The sequence below is a fragment of the Molothrus ater genome, chromosome 10, assembly GCF_012460135.2.
Source record: "Molothrus ater isolate BHLD 08-10-18 breed brown headed cowbird chromosome 10, BPBGC_Mater_1.1, whole genome shotgun sequence".
In the NCBI taxonomy this organism is placed as follows: Eukaryota; Metazoa; Chordata; class Aves; order Passeriformes; family Icteridae; genus Molothrus; species Molothrus ater.
Genome location: NC_050487.2, coordinates 4,560,678 through 4,581,022, shown reverse-complemented (window position 1 = coordinate 4,581,022; position 20,345 = coordinate 4,560,678). Strand labels below are relative to the sequence as shown.

At 49.2% G+C, this 20,345-nt stretch overlaps 1 protein-coding gene across 1 annotated transcript; it reads right to left on the bottom strand.

The window, feature by feature from the left end:
* Nucleotides 1–363: 363 nt before the first annotated feature.
* On the bottom strand, nucleotides 364–20,072 carry ATG4B (autophagy related 4B cysteine peptidase). Its single transcript, XM_036389095.2, has 13 exons — nucleotides 19,995–20,072; nucleotides 14,795–14,893; nucleotides 14,286–14,357; nucleotides 12,207–12,305; nucleotides 11,673–11,774; nucleotides 11,223–11,295; nucleotides 10,842–10,921; nucleotides 7,482–7,678; nucleotides 6,448–6,526; nucleotides 5,643–5,788; nucleotides 4,532–4,588; nucleotides 3,968–4,061; nucleotides 364–2,128 (listed from the first exon to the last, which is right to left on the bottom strand). Exons 1-13 carry the CDS (start codon nucleotides 20,002–20,004, stop codon nucleotides 2,055–2,057), a joined length of 1,182 nt encoding a protein of 393 aa, XP_036244988.1. The 5' UTR covers nucleotides 20,005–20,072; the 3' UTR covers nucleotides 364–2,054.
* Nucleotides 20,073–20,345: the final 273 nt, after the last annotated feature.

The following is a 20,345-nucleotide window of genomic DNA, read 5'->3' as shown; positions in this document are numbered from 1 at the left end:
AACAGTAGAATCACAGACTGATTTGGGCTGGAAAGGGATCCTGAGGATCATCTTTTTCCAAGGTCAGGGACACCTTCCACTAGACCAGGCTGCTTCAAGTTCTGTCCAAGCTGGCCTTGGACACTTCAGGGATAGGGCAACCACAGCTGCTCTGGGCAACCTGTGCCAGGCCTAACCACCCTCTGAGTGAAAAATGTCTTCCCAGTATCCCATCTAAGCCTGCCCTCTGGCAGTGGGAAGCCATTCCCCCTTGTCCAAAGTCCTTCTCCAGCTCCCTTGGAGCCCTGTACACACTGGACTCTCCTGGTGTACTCCATACTACCCACACTGCCTTCAACGTGTGCAAGGACATCAGGCCAGGCAAAGATTTTACATCTGTTTATTCAGATAGAAATTGAAAGCAGATGAATGGAGCACAGCCCCACTTCCTCTGCTGCCTCTTCCCCTGACTACAAGAGAGAAGAGGAGAAGCAGGCAGAAAGCAGCAAATAATAATTTAGTGACAGAAGCATTGTGGTTCCCAGTTCAAACCTCTGCTTTTGGGTATCACAGGGACAGTTAGAGCATCAGTAGGTCAGTCACAGGGGAAACAGGTCATTTCTAGCCTGGTGGCACCACCCTTGGGCACACCACCATCAGCTGACAGGTTCCAAACCTGAATGCACAAACCAAAGCCTTGTAAACAGGGTTGAAGTGTGCAGCACACACTGAGGAAACCATGGCAGCACTTCCCTAGCAGTGTGCATGGAGACAGCTCTCCTCCACGGTTTACCCTTCTCTCTGTGGAGAAGGGCCCCAGGCAGAGCTACCAGCTTAAAGTAGCTAAAATTTCCAGTATATTTGGACCTTCTCAAGGCACTCTGCCCTTCTTGGGATGGTCACCTGACAGGGGTTTCTCCAGGTTAGCTCCTACAGCACCTCTAGGCACACTCCACAGCGAGGGGAGCTGGCAGAGGCAAGGCAGCAACACAGCTCAGAAACTTACTCAACCTTCAGGCACCTCTTCTGCTTTGGAAAGGTAATGTCTGACAGGAGGAGCTGCAGGAAGTGCTGACCAACCCTACCCAGGGCACCTCAAGAGGTTTTACAGCTTGGGTTTTTGGCAGGACATCACTCCCTAGTCACTATGCCAGTGTGGTGGCACAGGCAGAAGCCTGGCACATGCCTGGCAGATAGATCTTTGTTGCCTTGTTTCAGCTCTCCCAGCTCTGGACTCTTTTTTTCCAGGGCTGTGGAATTCAGTTTTCTGTTCAAAGCAGCTTTCCTGAAGGTACTAGTAGAGACTATTCCATTGTAGAAGCACAAGGACTGACTCACTGAGCAACACACACATTTTCTACTCTTCCATTCCTTCTGTTATTTAAACTGGGATTGAGATGCTCCCCAACAGCACAGCACTGCTCCACACTTCACTTAATGAATTCTCAGTCACTCAGAAGTTCCCTCAATTCCCTTTCTATAGGTTGTGGACAGGAGAGGTAGTGCTGAGTGTCCTGCAGAGCATGAACAGGAGTTGTACCGTAGGGACCTGCACTCCGGAGGCTTCACAGCTGTCTGGGGGACGTGGCTGCTGTTCCCTGGCATTGTGAGCTGCTGTCCAGGTTGGCCAGTGAGAAGGGAAGCTGCTAAAGGCATTAACTGGACCTTTCTCCTGCTAAATGACGGGTGGGCTCTACTTAAGCTTCAGAGGGGAGTCCCCATGGGAGGATTGAGGATTCAGCGCTCTAACGATTTCCGTGCCTCCCCCGGAAGGCCCAGCTGACCTGCTGATGTAACAGATAGGCTTTGAACTCCTAAGCACCACTGCATCCACTTCCAGCAGCTGTTTGCTGCTGAGCAATTGCAACTGCAGCCAGTAAGGCTGGAACACCCTCTGGGTTCTTCATCCCACTGCAGACACCGCTCCGAGGCTGCACGGAATGCCGGGATGGACGGGAGGCAGGGATGGCAGCAAGCGCCTATGAAAACCGGTAGCCCCAGGCTCTCGAAGGAGCTTCCCTCCCCCCTTCTCCCCACACATACACAAATTTGCAGAGTCAGTTTCCTATTTGTTTTCAAAGGGACAGGATTTCAAAGTCTTCATCTTCCGAGTCAAAGAACCTTTCCAATCTGTCGGCATCAGAGGAGTCTGGAAGAGAAGAAGCAGAAAGCGCTGCCTCAGTGGGATGCTGTGACTGTCAGTGAGACCAGCAGCTGGAGAGCATCACAGTTTGAGTGCCAAGTGCCTACAAGTTCTAAAACTCAGTGACAAACCCTAGTGAGGGCTCTGAGGAGGGTAAGAACATGTCAGTGGTATGGAAAATGCCCTGGAGAGAATTACATGGAGCACAGAAGCATGGCATCTTTCACAGATCCAAACACATTTCTGCTGCCACTGTTTTGTACAACCTTCCTGTGCCCCAGCTCTGCATTAGCAGGAGACTGTTCTGCCTCAAGAGGATCAGAACAGGAGAACTTGCTAGGTCTGGACCAATACCCATGAAGATTTCTGTCCCAGTTTAGAGATACATCTACCCCTATGTGTTAGGGAATAGTTTCTACAATAGTGTTTTTGGATGAAACTGTTAGGGAATGTAATTACAACATGCACTCTCCTAAAAGCAATTAGCACAGTTCACTTTGTGAGGAAAAGTAATGTTAGTTGATCCCACCTCTCCATCCTTTCAACTATATGGTGAAGAAGGAGCTCACACTTAAAGCAACTTTAGCACAGGGGGAAGGAGAAACCTTTATCAGTTCAGGCTGGAAAGTTACAGAATCCCAGAATGTTTTGCGTTGGAGGGGACCTTAAAGATCATCCAGTCCTGCTCCCCTGCCAGGGGCAAGGACACCTCCCACTATCCCAGGTTGCTCCAAGCCCTGTCCAGCCTGGCCTTGGACACTTTTAGGGGTGGAGCAGCCACAGCTTCTCTGGACAACCTGTGCCAGGGCCTCACCTCCCTCACAGGGAGGAATTCCTTCCCACTATCATCTAACCCTGACCTCTGGCAGTGGGAAGCCATTCCCACTTATCCTGTCACTGTGCCCTCTCCAGCTTTCTTGGAACCCCTTTAGGCCCTGAAAGGGGCTCAAAGGCTCAAAGTTCAATTACTCCTTCTAGTGAGAGACAGGACTAACAGAAATGAATGGCCTTGGCAGATGGGAGAGGCTCTGCAAGCCAGGGAAGAGGGAGAAGGACAAGTAGTCCATTACAAAATTTTAAGAGTAGGAAAGACATTAGGGACAATTTAAGACAGGCAAAGATCAATTAACAGTTTAAGGGAATTGAGCATGCTTAACAGCAAAGGACAGTGTGATAATGAAAGCTTTTAAGGGAGGGCAGAGAAAGGGAGAGAAAGAGAGAGAGAGAGCAGAAATGCAGGGTGCAGGTTGCCAGGAGGCCTCCCCATGCCTGGTGATAGGATAGGCTTGCCCACACACTCACTGCTCTTGGCAGAAGCAGCCAATGGCTTTATCTCCTGCAATGTTTGCTCATGTCATTAATGTGAGAAGCAGAGCCTGACAGGCAAGGTTAGGGCCCAGCACTTGTCCTTTTTCCCACTGGTAATGGTACATGCCAAGAAGGAGGGAGTGCCTTATGCTGGAACTAAGTGTGACCAGCCCTGTCTTGGAGCATTTTCATTACCTACAAACTCGGTTTTCAGCCTTTTCACTGGACACTTTTGATTCCTTCAAGCATCCCCTCAGAAACCACAGAGTCACACTGCCATGACAGCCTGTGAGCTTGTTTGTTCTTCTGCTCAGTCATCATCACCATTCACAGATTATTCTAAAAACCATCCTGAGACACTGTGGGATCTGCAAACCTCTAGCTGAAAGCTGAAGAACGACACCAACTGACCCAAGAACTCCAGGTTAAATTCCAGTGGGAACAGGAACATACCAGAAGTCACCATGTAATTCCACATGATTTGCAGACAGCCAGAGGGAGGTGCCCACCCTCAGCTGTCCCTCCTGGTGGCCTCACCTGGTGTGAGATTCAGGACGTCGGGGTTGGAGAAGTGGGAGGGCTGGCGCTCCACCAGCTCGAACATGGGCAGCGCTCCTCTGACCAGGGACAGCTGTGGGGACACAGCACAGCCATGAGAACCACAGCTCTGCACTGCTGGGGTAACAATCATCTCCTGGCACTTCACTCCAACTGGGAAAATGTTTTTTAAAGCTTTTGAATTACATCATCAACAGGGTTTCAGAGCTATGCCTCTTTTGGTAGTTTAAAAAAGTATTTTAATATGCTTAAAATAGGGTCATGCTGCTGCTATATGGTCTCTTTGCAGTGGTTTGGAAACAAAACAATCCCTGATATTCCTTTCCTAGGGACAGAGAATCAGAGAGAGGGAGAGAGAGGGAAACTGGACAATAACTCCAAGATCTTTGAGTCCAACCACTCCCCCAGCACTGCCAATGTCACCACTAAACCATGTCCCCAAGTGCCACATCCACATGCCTTTTGAACACTTCCTGGGATGGGGACTCCACCACTTCCCTGGGGAGCCTGTTCCAATGCCTGACCAGATCTATTAACACAAACCTTTTTGATTTGTTGGCACCAGTCATTAAAGTCTGCCTCTGTGTTGCAGAAAAAGCCCTGGAAAAAAAAGAAGAAAAAGACTTTATCTTTCTATATTTTAGATTGATCATTTCAGACTTAAGGCCCTGTGCCAACACTGAGTACCATGATCATGACTGGGAGCAGTTACTACTCCTGACTGCCTCGCTTTAAAAATGTGCCTCACACTGCCCTGTTAAACTGAACACTCCACAAAAGGCTTGATGTGACCAGGCTATCCAAGTGCTGGAATCATCAATATTTTCTTTACTGCAGAAGGAAAACCAGGAGGAACAAAGAAACAAAGTGCAGGCATCTCAGGTTCAACAGAAAACAAGCCATGGTGCATCATCAGATGGTTTCAGGAATGGATTCAGATCTGCCCATCAAAAGGCTGGAATCAAAGCCCAAACTAAAACCCAGAGAATGACACTGGCTCCATGAGGAATGAATGGTATTTAACTGCCATGCAAGGGGGATGTCACTGTCAAATTTTATGAAAAATCCCTTCACTTTTCTCCTCAGAAGCTGAGAAGCCTCAGAAAAGAAATGTAAACAATAATTATCTGATTGCTTGGAATGTACTTTGGAGGTTGCTCACCAACAGGTGCATCTTTGATTGGTTCCATGTGAATTGTTTTAACTTCATGACCAATCCCAGTCCAGCTGTGTCAGACTCTCTGAGTCTGTCATCGGTTTTTATTATCATTCTTGTCTGGCCTTCTGATGTCTCCTTTCTCTTTCTTTAGTATAGTTTTAGTATATAATTTTCTTTTAATATAATAGAATATCTTAAATAATAGAATATCTTAAATAAATAATAGAATATCTTAAATAAATAATAGAATATCTTAAATAATGTCTTAAATAATAAATCAGCCTTCTGAGAACTTGGAGTCAATTCTCATCTCTCACCTCATCCTGGGGACCCTCACACCAACACCACGATGACTGGTGACCACAGGGGGACTTCCCTGACACAAGCCACTCTCTGTGAGGAGCTGCTTTACCAGTGTCACCAAAACCCAGAGCCCAGCAGCACAGAGTGCCCAGCCCATGCCCAGCCCTGGGGAGCAGGAGGAGCAGGACCCACCACGGCGATGGAGGGGTCGAGCTCGGCGATGCTCATCCTGCACGGGGGGTGCTGGCAGTGGAAGCTCTCGTCGGGGAGGCAGCCGCTGTCACCGGGCTCCACCGCCGGCTGCGTGGTGTGGGGGTCCAGGTAAATGAGCTCCTCACCTGCCCACAAGGCAAGGACACATCAACAGCAGGCCACAGGTTGTGGAGAGCTGGGATACGAGGAGGAGGAAGAGCAAAGGCAGAGCCAGCTCTCATAACCACACAGAGGAATTCACATGCCAGGGACACCTTTCAGCCACTTCCCCAAATGCTTCTCAGCCAGGCACAGCTGTCAGCACAACCACAGTGGCCACTCCACTGAGACACTGGCACTGTTTGGGGTATTGTTCCTGCTCATCCCTTCCTGGGTGAGCTCAAATAGACCCCAGAAATCTAAAGCACAAATAACCTAAGATCTCTGGCAGACAGGAAACCAGTTCTTCTGCTCAGTCACCAGAGAATAACAGGAGTTTGTAGGGTTTGAGGAATACCTAAAGAACAGTTAAATCCAGCCAAGCTGCAGAGGGAGGTCAGCTCTGAATGCAGGAAGCAGGCTCTATGCACTCCACAGACCAGATTTCATGTTATGCAGTGGAAGTTTATGGCCACTGTTCAAATCTACATCACTCAGCCCACAGCAGCCTTCCACACTTCCAGCAGGAAAGGAGAACCCTGCAGCATGCACCACAGGCTAAGCAGGAGAGCTGTGCCACCCCACAAACATTTTTTAGCCAGGGGGAGATTCTTTGGACAGTCTTTGCAGTCCTGTAGGCACTCACCTACATAGCCAATGAAGTAGTGAGCACTGTTTGGCTTCCCTCCGATCACTCCCAGGGACTGGGGCATCATGAAGCAGTGCTGGAAAAGCAACACAGAAAACACACAGCTGACAGACAGTGAAACAGCAGGTGGCAACAAAGGCAAAAATCCAAAAATGCAGTGGGAAAGATGGACAGGGATATGGAAAATCAGCAACTCTAGCAGCAAAACCAGCCATTTCTGGAGAAAATCTCCATCAGGCTGCAACACAGGGCTTTCTAGGAACATGGAAGCAGCTCAAAAATACTTTAAACTGCTGGCAGGAGTATACAGGTGGCCCAAATGAAAGAAGCTGCACTGCTCTAGGACTTGGCCCTGCTGCAATCAGTGGCAAGATCCCTGAAGCTGTCATCAGGTTGCAGCAGTCCTCTCAGGAGGGAATTCAGGAAACAGTTTAAGTAAGTTCCTTATCCACCTGGAGCAGCCAAGCATGATCTACTGAGTTAAGGGAAGTAACCTCCCACAGATCTGAATCTGGAGGTCTCTTACCCTAGCTCAGAGCTTGCTAGCATTGTGCTCCCTGTCTTGTGCACACTCTAAATTCTGCAGCTTCTCAATACTCCAACCTGCAACCACCTGACAGCTCTTAGCCTCAGTCTGCAGCACAAACTTCAGCATCTGAGCCAAGGGGAGTGTGCAACACTGTATTAATTAGCACTCAGGCTACCACCAAGCAGGTATAGCTGTGCTGAACAAAGGCTTCAGCAGGTTGGGACCATCTGCACACAAAGAGAGGCTGAGATCTAAGCTGTGAAGTAAGATTATTGAAAGAAAAAAAACCCAACCCAACCAGGAAAGGCCCAACCAGAAAAGGCCCAACTCCTCAAGCCCCCCCATTTTCCTGACTACAGCTTGCAAGACCCTATATCCTGACCTCTGACAAGGACTGTCTCTGAACACATTTTTCTTTTGCAATAACTTCTGAGCAATTACTTAATTCACAACAGGATCCTTTAGCATTCCCCCAGCAGGAATTGAGCTCCAAATTCCCTACCTTTAGTGTTTCAATGTAGGCTTCATTGATCTCTGTGAGCCCGAGGCGGAGAGGTATCAGCAGCACCAGTGGTTTCCACAGGGGGAGCCTCCCTCTGAGCCCCAGGTCCTCTGGGCACCCATTGTAGAGCACATCTGAGTCCAGGGCAGGGCATGCTGCAGCTCCAGCACATGGCACATTGGACTGGCACAGCCTCCCTATGGGAAGGGAACAGCAGCACAAAGCATCAGGACTCTGTTCCCAGGCCTTCAGCCATTCCTCTGATCCACAGCTGCTCTTGACCAGAAGCCTACAGCATTTAAACCAAAGAAGAGCTTGAAGAGGTTGAGTGCTGGGGCTGTGTGATGTGTGCTGAGCTCACACCAAGCCACAGCAGCTTGTACTCACAGCTACCAACTGCTGGGCAGTGAAAATGCAAATTGTTCCAGAATGCAAATTCTTTTGAGCAACCACCTGTGCCAACAAAGCTGGAGGGGTTGATTAGCTGGTCAGACAACTGTCCTGAATTCACAAAGCTTGTAGGCAGAAAGAAGAAAGTTCTGGAGTGTTCAACTCCAGAGGAGTTCATGAATGAACAGCATTATGAGTTAACACAGGAAATATTCACCTGTTATTAAGTGCTGCAGCAAGACACAAACATGGTATCTGTCTAGAGTAGTTATAACTTTCCTAAAGGTCACAAAAAGCTTCATAAATTTTCTTAGAGATCATTCACAAGCTACTTTACAGACCTAAAGCAGTATGGTCATCAAACTCTGCATTTTCAGCATGAGCTCTGCCTCTAAGATATGGGGCAGCAGAACTCCTCAGGGCATACACATGACATAAGCACTCTGCATCCTCATCCTAAAGGCTTGACAGACACACAGCCAGGCTGTAATGCACCCAGGTTATGTAAATTCTGGTCCAGAAACAACTCCAAGCCTACCTGTCTCACTGGCCAATTTAATTACTTGCTGGGTGTGTGGAAAAAAAAACCAAACAAACCCAACCCAAACCCCAAAGAAACCCACAGCATGATTAAAGAATCATGAAGCCAAGGCAGTTGGACAGAATGCCAGAGGCTCATTTAATTTATTCCCAGTTTAAACTGAATGCCAGGACACTCTAGCAGGTAGGATGTGATGTAAACAAACACCTTAATCACCAGCCATTTGCCATTTCAGCTGGGCATTTGTTCACTTCTGACAGCTTCAAACCCAGGTGAATGAAGACAATATTACACCCAAAATTAGAAGAAACAGGACTTTGATCTAAAGCCTCAGGAGGAGAGACAACCTGCACAGATGTTTGCAGTTCCTCAGGAAGGGAGAAGGTGTATGTGTGCATCTGATGCACAGACATGGTTACCAGAGGTTCTGAGGAAACTCAAAACCATTATTTGTAGCCATTTCTCCTGCTAAATCAGGTTTTTTGTTGCAGTAGCCTGCCTGTCCAGATGATGTGAAATCAGCTGCCAAGCCAGGGCTGTTGCTGAATGGGGTGTCACTGCATGTCTCCTCATCAGGCAATCCTGCACTGTGGATGAACATATTTACCTGCAATTTAAGCAGCAGAGAGCTTGGCACAGGCTAAATTCCCCCTGTTATCTGGCAGGCTTTGCAGTTCTGTGGTGCCCCAGCAGAGCAGAACCTACCTAAAGCTTCCCAGCTGGATCCAAAGCATTTACTGCAAACATATTCCAACAGATCTGACATGACACCTCTCCTGCTGGCAGGTACTGGCTTCAACTGCCTTGGATTTTCACCACCTTTGTGATTCTCCTCCATCTCAGGTCTAGCTGAGATGCCCTTTCTCATGGATAAAGATTTATGTTTCTTCACTGCTGTAACAAAAGGCATTTCCTCTGAACCTTTGGCTGAACCCTATCAGTGACAGAATGAACAGATGTATGAAACAACATTACTTTTATCCACAATGTTTGGGGCACAAGGTATCAAACACAAACCTACAGACATGTAACACATCAGACCCTCTCTCACAGTGACTTTCAGGCCCTGACCACGTAGATTATGATCCACATTTGAGGAAAACAAGCACACACACCCCTGCCCATGACAAGCTGTATGAACATGTCACTTGAAGCAGCATCAATGCTGAACAGCCAGTGCCACACAGACAGAGCCTGCAGCACACCTGAGCCTTGTAGCCAGCATGCTTCAGCTCTAGAAGTGATATCTGCAGGCTGAAGATGAAATAAAATCCAATTTCTGTTTTAAAACTGGCCTTTATTTAAGCCAAGGGCACCAGCACATGCCTTCAGCTAAGGTTAGGCACACACTTCTCTGTCAGGCCCAACTGAGCCTACCTGACAAGAGATGTGACTTTACAAAGTGACTGTCCTGCACTCCAGGCAAAAACTGCCTGGTTATTGATCCTGGCCTGTGGCAGCCAAGCCAGCCTAAATGGTGCCTGCCACCATCTCACCTGTAACACCCTACCCCAGCTGTTTGAGAGCACTGCCCTGGCAGAAACACTGCTAGGTTTGTGCTGGGTGGGCTCATTGCCTCAGGAATTAGCCTGAAGCCAGCCATGGGAAGGCTGCTGAGGCCAGGACCATGCAGGGCTGCAGCAACCACCAGTGCAGGAGCTCAGCTTTGTAGCTTTGGTTACTGCAGTGCTGCAGCCAGAGCAGGCAGGCTCAGGATGGGCAAGAAGAGCTGCTCCAGCCTCCAGAGCCTGCCTGGGGGCAGGATGCCCCAAAAAACAAAGAAGGAAAAAAGAGGAAACCATCAGTGAATATTCCTTAAAATAATGAGAGTGGTGAATTCCCTTCTTATCCTCTCCCCCTGCCAATTTTGGCCCTTTTCATCTTCAGATCTGTTCTGGCTTTCTTACTCTGTCCAACAGCAGAACCCTCCCTACCAATTATGTGACAGCCATTTACTGCTTGCTCCTTGTGGCCATAAACAAGGCTGACACTGCCTACCAAGCAGCTCCCATAAGCTGTCTGAAGGTCAGCAAACCTCCTCTCCAGATCCAGAGGCATCAGCAGATGAAATGAAAGTCAAGCAAGGCCCTTCCTTGCCCTGGAACAGCAATTCTCACCTTGTTTTAGCACACCCAGACACAGCTTTCAGAGATCATGAGTGTTGGAAGGGACCTTAAAGCTCATCCAGGCAGGGACACCTTCCACTATCCCAGGGAAGTCTAAGCCCCATCCAACCTGGCCTTGGACACTTCCAGGGATGAGGTAGCCACAGCTTCTCTGGGCAACTTTGCCAGGGCCTCACCACCCTCACAGAGAACAATTTCTCCAAGACAGAATATGTACTTCATGCTTGTTGTGCTCTCCAGCTTTTTTCTGGCTCTTGCTGCCCAGGATATACCAACCACATTCTAGCTCCAGGTGACACTTACGGATTTCTTCCATCACCACTGTGTTGTCCATGGCTATGTGTACTGCCAGGGAACTCCAGGTATCAAAAGTTGCAAGTTTTCTAGAGGAAAATTAAAAACAAATAAGTAATGAAGGATTAATACAACTACAAGGCAGAGATGGTGGTGTATCAGAGAGGAGAAACTGGATTAGGAGAGACTGGTGTTATCAGTTATGCTGTGAAATGTGCTTTGAGCTGGGAAAACTGCTGTTAGGCAATTCCAGCCTATTCCAGGGAGCTGCCTGCTCATCTACCAACATGAGGGGAGAATGTGAGAAGAGGGAGGGTGTTATTAAAGGCAGAAGGTGCCAAACACCAACAGCCCCTGATCTGACAGAGAAAAGGAAAGGGCAGCACTTACTTGAGCACCTGTGCCACCGTGTTCGGGCCGTACCACTGGCCTATGGATTTTCCCTCCCCGACTCCCATCTGGGCTGCAGCACAACAGAAAACCAGAACAACAGAGTCAATAACTTCATCCACACTGCATCCCTTCCTAATCAGCCTTGTATTTAATAGGGAAGAGTTCTCACTTGGAAACTTTATTGAATCAGCAGTATTTAGTATTTCATGGGGGTGAGAAGGACATCCTGAAGGACTGCAGAGCAAATCCTTTCTCTAAAATGCAGCAGCACAGAAGTTCAAAGGGCAGTGTTGCATCAGAAGAAGCTTTGATCACTAGACCACCCCTATGACCTGAGTTCTGGAAACACTGGAACAGGCTGCTTCTCTGATTTTTCAGGGACGTTTGTATCAAGGTGAGAGCCTTCCTTAGCCCATTTGCTACATCTGAGCATTTCTTTCTTCTTACCTATCTGGTGAATGGAGTAGTAGCTGTCTTTTTTGTCAATGAAGGCATTAAGAACGTTGAAGTAATTATCCATCTGCCTCTTCCCTTTTATCCACCTCCAGTCTAGGACAGACAAGGGATATATGAAATAAACATGGTACTTATTAGCAACCAGAGGCTGCAAGCTGCAATTCTCTTCCTGTGTATTGACCAACTCAATTTTCATGTCATCCTATTATTACTAAACATCTGAGGCATTCCCAACAGTGAAGGGGCAATTTTAAAATAACAGAAAACATTCTTACAGCTGGGGTAAGATACCATCACCCATAGAAAAGCAAATAAACAAGCATAAAATCAAAAAATACAAATATCCCCAGAGAGTTCCAAGTAGACTGTTCTCTCAACAGCCCTGAACTTGAGAAGAGTGAAGAAAAAAAGTTACAGAACCCTCAGCAGTTCCCAGCTGTGTCCTTGTTATCCCTGTTCTTCCAAGTGCTGCACTTCTGGGAGCACATGGCCCTGGAAGTCAGTGTGGGCTGTGCACTGCTTTACCTCTTCCCAAATGCCTGCAGACCAAGGCCTGAGCAAAGATCATCTGGCCACAGCGCAGCATGCAGCCCCAGCCCGTGTCAGAGGTGGGACCCGTTCCTCCTGGAAACAAGGACAGAAAATAAACAGGGGGTGAATGGTGAGACAGAGCCAAGAGGGAGGAGAATGAATGGGCAGCAGGCTCACCAAGAAATGAGGCAGGGAATGAGGATTAGCTTAGCTCACACAGCCAAGGCTGGGAACCAAAAATGTGGTTACTGATGAGTAACTTAGTGGTGTCCTTTAAAAACAAATAAATAAACTCCTCTAACACTATCTGAAAGGGGAAAAGATTCCAAGGGAAATCTAAACAGCCCAAGGGAGAGCTGAATTTCTCAGGAGAACAACAGCCCTTGAGCCTGGCTGCAGACTCTCAGCCCATTGTGACATTCGTACATGAAGGTGTTTGTTAAAGATGACTCTTGTAATCCTCATCTTGAGGAGGCAACTCACCCTGCAGAACAAACCAGTCCCAGGGAATTCTCACATCAAAAGTGGCTACAAATAACATTCTGAAGTGAACAATGTAGTCAGGCCAAAAAAATAAAGGCATCAGCCAAAAAAAACCTACCCAAGCAGTGAAAAAAGACACATCCTACATATTGTTGGAGAAAGCTGGATATCAGCTTGTGCTAGAAAGTCTAAGACAAAGGACACAAGGCTGAAAGCATTTCCCTGACAGACCTTCCAAAGGAAACTGCTGCTCCTCCACTCCAGCTCTGGCTGTTAGTACAAATAACAGAGATCAAATGTTCAGTGTGATCACAGCAGGTAATCTGTGCCTGGGCACAGCTTCTGCAAGTCTTTGTAATGCTGCTTTCTTCTTTTGGTCCTAATCAGGGAGGAAAAGCACCTGGAGGACTATTTAATCAGCTTCTCAATGGTCACCAGTTGTCTTCTATAATTTCACCAGTAATTCATAACATGTACATACTCCAAAAGTGATAATGCTTTACAAAATTAGCATTAGACTAATTAGTTCCCTAAGCCTTACAATAATTAAGTGGGCTAGCACAGAGGGAAGGGATGAACAGTAACAGGGGTGACTGGGAGAAAAAATACTGGAAAAGGTTTACTGTATATGACTTGCAGATCATATCTATGGTGTAAATGGGAAATGACTCAGAAAATGGGGTCTGTCTTCACCCCACAGCCTTTAATGACTCACAAGGAAACCAAAACTCTGTCTGTGAGCCAGTTAAACATGTGCTAACCCTTTGTTCTCAAACATATGTTTAACTATGGTGTACAAACATGAATTTAAAGGGATTAAACTGCATCAAAGATGTCTCAGAGCTTGTGAGGCAGAGAGCTTCCCATCAGGGAAAGAATAGCACAAGCCAGAAGGACCAGTTAGGAAGAAGTCTCATTTCCAATGATGAGCCATGTTCCTTTCCCACTGACTGCTGGGCATGACAGTGACAGAAGGGGCACATGGAGTCCTATTTACCTGCTCTTAGATCTCCTCTATACACCTTGCACCCAGCACACAAACACCAACCCCAGAAGAGGCCATGCAGAGTATCTTAAGGAACCCAGACATCCTCCTTTGAGCTCAGTGGGAAATACTCCCCTGTCACTACAGCTCCTGTGTGTAACAGACACTGCAGGCACATAACTCCCCCTAGACAAACAAAACCCCCACGTAGAGCCTGGAGCAGATGCACAAAGGCAGCAGATTCTGTAGCATTCTCTAGGCTTCATCATTTTAATCCACTTCAAGCCCAAGACCATCATTCAGCAATATTTCACACTAGAATGTAATGTAGGATGTGATGAAGTACAAAAATACTCCCATGTTGCCTAAAAAAAGAGCAGACTTCCCAAACTTCTCCTTATGTCCCTTTAGAAACCACTTCTATCCCTTCTACCCAAGGGGATGAGGAATTCTCATTATCAGATAAACAAAAAGTCTGTCTAATCAATTAGATGAAGCACATTTCCCACTCTCATGAATGGAAATGATGCCATGTTTGTGGGGACTGTTTTATTAGGGATATCTAGATTATAATCATTTCCTTTAGACTCCCCCAGAGTACATACCAATAGCAGGGAAGTTCTTTCTGTAGGTGAACCAAAGCCTAGAGGTCACATCCAGCAGGATCTCTTCCTTCTCTGCAAAGTGTTCAGCATGGAAAGGCACACACATGAGGGGGGCACCAACACTGCCAAACCCACCTCCCACCCACCTTCCCTAGGAATTCTGCTCCTCACAGTCTGCAGGCCCAGAGAGGCAGAGGCTGCCTGAGGAACAGGGCAGTACTGCTGTGCACAAAGTACTTCCTTTCCCCCCTAAAACAGCTGCAATCAACCCAAAGATACTATAGCCAGAGGCAAATTATGAAGCAGCAAACCATCCTCCTGCCCCCTGCCTCCACCATGCTGCCCTCATGACATGTCCCAACAACTCCCATATGGTAACTTCCTGCACAAAAATATTCCTGAGCTCACAGAAATGGCCAGCCAGACAGAAGCATGGCAGCTAAAACCCAAGTGTAACACTAACAAAGTCCTGTGGTGCTTTAAAACATTGCACTGTGCACAGAAAATACCTGTAAAAACACTGTATTTCCTGCCAAGGATCCAAACAGGTTCTTTGGTCTCAGGGAAGTCTTCATACTCAAACCTGAGGGTGTCGTAGGTAAGCGTAGCTGGAAAGAGAAAGGAGAAATCACAGTCCTTTGATAGCTTTTCCTTTTGTTTTTAAAACCAGACAAAGCTGCAGAATCAGAGCTGCTGTGGCCCAGTGAGTCCCAGCCACCCCCAAAGGCCCTGGGCTGGCAGGAAATGGTCCCAGTGCTCTGCACTCAGCTCTGGGAGGCACAGACCCAGCCCTGGCCTGCTCCACAGGCAGAAGAGCAGCAAGATTCCCAGGTTAAGCCAGCTCCAGGTTCTGCCTGGGGCAGAAAACATCTAAAGCTTCACCTGGCAGCTACACCATTTCCCAGAACAGGCACCATCATGCACAGCATCAGCTACAGCATTGATGTTGAGGGCCTCTTTTGCATCCAGCAAAGTGGTTCAAATCCTCTTGCAGAGAACACAAATTTTGAGGGAAGAACATGCAAAACACAGATCACTTTAAGGTGGACACTCAACCTTGCTCAGTCCCTTCTCAAGAAGCACAAAACCCAGCAGAAGCCTTTACAGGTGTCACCCTACCAAGTGAGGAACACAAGCTGTGAAGATGTGCTCATGCAAAGGTGACAGGCACAACTTTTGTCTCTTTTACTGACTCCCTTCACAGCATGGCATCCATCAGTGCCTAAAAATCCATCCCCTTCCAGGACCATGACAGAACAACCCAGCAGCCCAGGTTGCCCTTGGATCAGGATTCAGCTGCTGTGCACAGGGTACAAACCACAGGGAGGAAAAACCAGAGGAGCTGGATGAGCTGTGCTCCACTAGATCTGTGTTTGGAACACAGACTTTAAAGTAGTCTGGGAATTCTGGAAAAGACCCACATGATTTTAAAGGTGACAATTCTGTAACAAAGTACCTCTAAAATTTAAAGCAGAGCTAAGGCAGACTGTTCTGTAACTGTAAAAGTAGAGACTGAAAATATCTCTCACAGCAAATGCAATAAAATCTGTGGTAATGTGATGTGAGTTTAAAGCAGGACAAAGGAGTTCATGGCCACAAGCTCCTGTCAGTCCAGTTCTCTGCACAGCCACCCCTCTCCATGGGACACACACTTTTGGCTTCTTCAGAGCAACCTGCAGCTACAGAAGACACTTTGGCCTCCTGAAGTAGCTCAGCCTTCTAATGAGGGCTCCCTGACCTGGAATTCCAATTCCAAATGTCCAAGAAAACATTTGAGCAGACACCATCACTAAGACCAACAAGCAGGAACCCCAGCAACAGAAATGACAACAGGCTCCTAAATCAAAATTTGAATCACTCTGCCTTAATTCCAGCCCACAAGACTTAAAGCACATTCTTTGTGTGAATTAGTCTTTAAGACTAACTTTAGGCACCTTTAGGATTGCACAGGCCACATGGTCCCATTGCCACCCCATGATGTGACTCCTCTGCAAGCTGAACAAAACAATTCTGCTTGCACAGAAATGTGCCAACAAATCACTGCTGCAGTCTGCTCCTCTAACAAACTTCAGCAGGGAAAGGAAGGATTTCTTTCCCAGCTACTACCCAAACTTGCAAATGTCCAGATTTGAAAAGGTAACTGGCATGATCTTAACAGAAAAACTGAAGTTCTCAGGAAGGTTTTGAAGCTACAAGGAATATTCTGTGGTTTGTCATGTATCCAACTCTCTGTCAGGAGTCTCAAATAGCCTAAAGAAAATGAGTGAAACAAGGATGCTACACAGGAACATCAAGCTATCCACAATCCCTCCTTCTCCTTCCCAGCAACATTCCCTGACCTGCTCAAATATCACAACCTCTGCAGCTGCACAGTTTGCAGGGCACCAGGTCCTTAGCAAGGACAGGATTTGCAACTGGACACTTCACAGCAAGGATCAGCAGCTGGAAAGGAGCTGCTGGAGCCTTTCCCATCCCACCAAAGCTCAGAGAGGAAGGGGGCAGCAGATAGAGGGGGACCAGCCACGTGTTCAGGGAATGCAGCACATGTGTCATGACACAGCACATTGGGGAGGAGAGTCCCAGGCTTGCAGCCCTTCAGCTGGATGCCCAACATCTGGCTCTGTACAAGGCTCTGTGTGTCCAGCTGTGCATCCAAAGAGGTGGTCAGACATTTGTGTTGGCATTTGGGGAGAAAATAGTTGAAAAGGCACAACTACTAAATGCAGGAGTTCAGGTTTTCCCACCACAGGGAAGAAAATTCAAGAGGTTGCTCCCAGTGAGTATCAAGGACATTCTAATGGGAGCAGTAAACTCCCCACAAGGCCTGAGGTCACTGAGTGCTTCCTTTACAAGCCTCCACCTTCATATGTTCCAGCACTTTTCCAAAGTCCATCCATGGTGCTATTTGCCCAGATAGGTTAAATTCCAGCCAGTGGGACCCAAACAATTCAGGCAGGGCACAAAGAACATCACAGACTGCACAGGAGCCTTTCTCTCCTTCTTACAGCCAGAGATGAAGAAGAGAAATCCATCTGGAAATTCACCAAGCAGAAATCCTGTTTGAAGCTGCTCCTCTCAGAGCTGCAGAAGCTGGGTGAGATCAGCACATTTCTCAGGCAGTGCTCCAAAACTTCACCTTCAGAAAGCCCTCAGTCTATTTTAATTACCGACCTCTGAGCATCCAGGACAGTGGAGCAGCAGTTTCTGCAGAGAAGGATGTGCAGTCTCTGCACATCAAACACAGCAGCTCAACTTCACAAGGCTTTTAGAGTAACAAAGCAGAGTGTGAGCCCTGCACAGCTCACCCTGAGAAAGGCAGCTTTGCTTTCCAGGAGCCTTGCACACACTGGGACTGAGGGGAGGCTGCCTGGATTGCTGCCCCTTGGGATCTGCAGAACACCTCATCCCAGAAAGCCTCAGCAGGAAAGGCAAAGCTTTGTACATGCCACAGCAGAATCCTAGAATGGTTTGGCCTGGAAGGAACCTTAAGGCTCATCTCATTCCACCCCCTGCCATGGACAGGGACACCTTCCAATAGACCAGGTTGCTCCAAGCCCTGTCCAGCCTGGCCTGGAACAATTCCAAGGATGGGGCAGCCACAGCTGCTCTGGGCAGTTGTGCCAGGGCCTCAGCACCCTCCCAGGGAACAATTCCTTCCCAATATCCCATCCATCCCTGCCCTCTGGCAGTGGGAAGCCATTCCCTGTGTCCTGTCACTCCATCCCTGGTCCCCAGTCCCTCTCCAGCTCTCCTGGAGCCCCTTTAGGCACTGGAAAGGGCCCTGAGGTCTCCCCAGAGCCTTCTCCTCTCCAGGTGAGCGCCCCCAGCTATCCCAGCCTTTCCTCACAGGAGACGTGCTCCATCATCTCTAAACACACAGAATTAGGGTAGAAAGGGACATTTCCCATCTCCCCTCCTTTCTCATAGCCTTAATCAGCACAATGAAACACTGGAGATAAAAACATTGTCCCAACTTGTATCAAACACACCCAGAGGCACAGCTGGGCGCTGGGAGCAGCTCCTGGGTGCTGCTGTCAGTTTGCAAACGTGCTGGAGGCCAGGCCTGTGACAGCCCCTGAGGGACCACAGCCAAAGCCATTTGCTTCACCATCAACTCTGGGAAACAAGTAACAACAAGTGCAGGCTTGGGTGACTCAAACAGAAACACAGCAGGTGATTTTCACAGCACCAGCTACCACGGTCAGTCTGATGCTGAAGAACTCCTCACACAAAATGCAGAAGCTGAGCTTTGGAGCCTGGCACTGAAGGAAAGCCAGGCTTTGCCATACCTCCCTTCCCAAACTGCTCCTGGGGCTTCTCCTTTCTCTGAAAAGGCTCTCATGCCTTCCCAAATCCCTTAGTATCCAACTAAGGCCACCACAAAAGGGGCAGAAATGAGGTGGATGATCTCTCCTGTAGCTGATACAGGTACCTCACCCAAGGCACAGGAAGAATGCAACTGGATGTAGAACATTTTAAAGATAGTCAAAAAGAGAAGGTAAATTTACCACTTTAGTAAAACACACTGCTGGAAAACACCAAACAGCTCAAACCCTTACTTCTGCCCTTTGCAGAAAAAAAAAACTTAATCTTTTCTTTCCCCCAAGCTCTTTCAAACAAGACAAATCCTGATTATCCATGCACTAACAAAGAGACAGACAGCGAGGAAAGTCAGGCTACTGAAGGATGGTGCTTTCTTGAAGGCCTGGAGCAAATACTTCCAAGTTTTGCTGTCAGCTCCCCGACCATCTCAGGATCAGGGCTGGACACCGAGGGGCTTGAGCCCAGAGATTCTCCTCCTCCTCCTCCTCTCAGGGAGGAGACCCAGCCCCACCATCCACCACAGCCAAGTTTTCCTTTGCCCTCGCCCCAAGGGAAAGCAGACACATCTCCCGGACCGGGGGCGCAGGTTCAGGTGTGACACGAGCCGGGGACGCTCTCAGCCGGACCACAGTGACACCAACAGCGGCACAAAGGCCGAACCAAGCCAGGAGAGCCCTGCGGAGGGACAGGGATCCCGGCACACCATGCGGAGGAGGAGCCCAGGGAAGCGTTTGTTGTTGTGGAACAACACTTCTGTCTGCCGAGGGGGTGGGAGCCGCTACTACGCTAAGGCTGGAGGGAAGCGGGTCCCAACACAAGTGCAAACACTTATTTTTACTTTACCCCGCACGAAACCAAAATCTCTACCACGAGCAGCTGTGCTAGAGCCCTCTGTGAGGATGATGAGCGGCTGAGTCGCCTTTTTACCCCCCGAGGACACCTTCTCACCCCTCTAAAGGCACCCTCTTACCCCCACGCTGCCTCCCCGCTCCTCGAGTCCTCATGGGGAGCGGGACACAGCGACACCAGCCCTGTCCCCGCTCCCCGCTCCGGTTCCCCCCGGGCAGACCCGACCCGGCAGAGCTCCGAGCTTTCGAGGAACGACGGCAGCAGCGGGGCTGGGGAGGGCAGGGGGACTCGCCGGCCGGCGGCCTCGCAGCCGCCACCTTCCCCTTCGCCCCACCGGGGAGCGGCCGGTCTCGGAGGGCCGCGGCTCCCAGGGCCGTGCCCAGGGCGGAAAGCGGCGCCTTCCCCGCCGCCCGCCGGGGAGGCCGCGCCGCGGAGCCGCGGGCCTCGAGCGGCAGCCAGGCTGGGCTGGGCCGAGCCGGGGAGCCCCGAGGGGAAGCGCGGCCGCCGCGCCACGGGCAGGGCCCACCCGAGACCCACCTGCGTCCATGGCGGCCCCACCGAGGCTGCGGCCGCCACCGACTCTCACGCCCGGCGCGGCCCTGCGCGGCTGCTGGCGCGACGCGCCGCTCCTGGCCAATAGGAGCGCTGCTCGCCGCCGGCCCCCGCGCCGATTGGCTGCCTGGTGATTTCGTCACAGCGCGGCGCCACGCGCCGCTACCTGCGGGCAGGGAGCTGCCATGTTGCCGTACGGAGAGGCGAAGCGTAGCGCGGGGCGGCAGCGGGCCGGCGGTGGGGCTGAGGTTGGGGAGAGAGGGCGGCGCGGAGTGTGACCGCTCCGCTCCTTGCGCAGAACGCCGACGGGCGGGTCCTGTGACACGTACACCTAGG

What these genes read in the sequence shown, in the direction of transcription:
- ATG4B (XM_036389095.2), bottom strand. An exon ending in CTACTCCATTCACCAGATAG is followed by an intron (nt 11,296 to 11,672) that starts GTAAGAAGAAAG and finishes GTTGTGCTGCAG; the next exon opens with CCCAGATGGGAGTCGGGGAG. An exon ending in AGTGGTGATGGAAGAAATCC is followed by an intron (nt 7,679 to 10,841) that starts GTAAGTGTCACC and finishes CCCTTCCCATAG; the next exon opens with GGAGGCTGTGCCAGTCCAAT.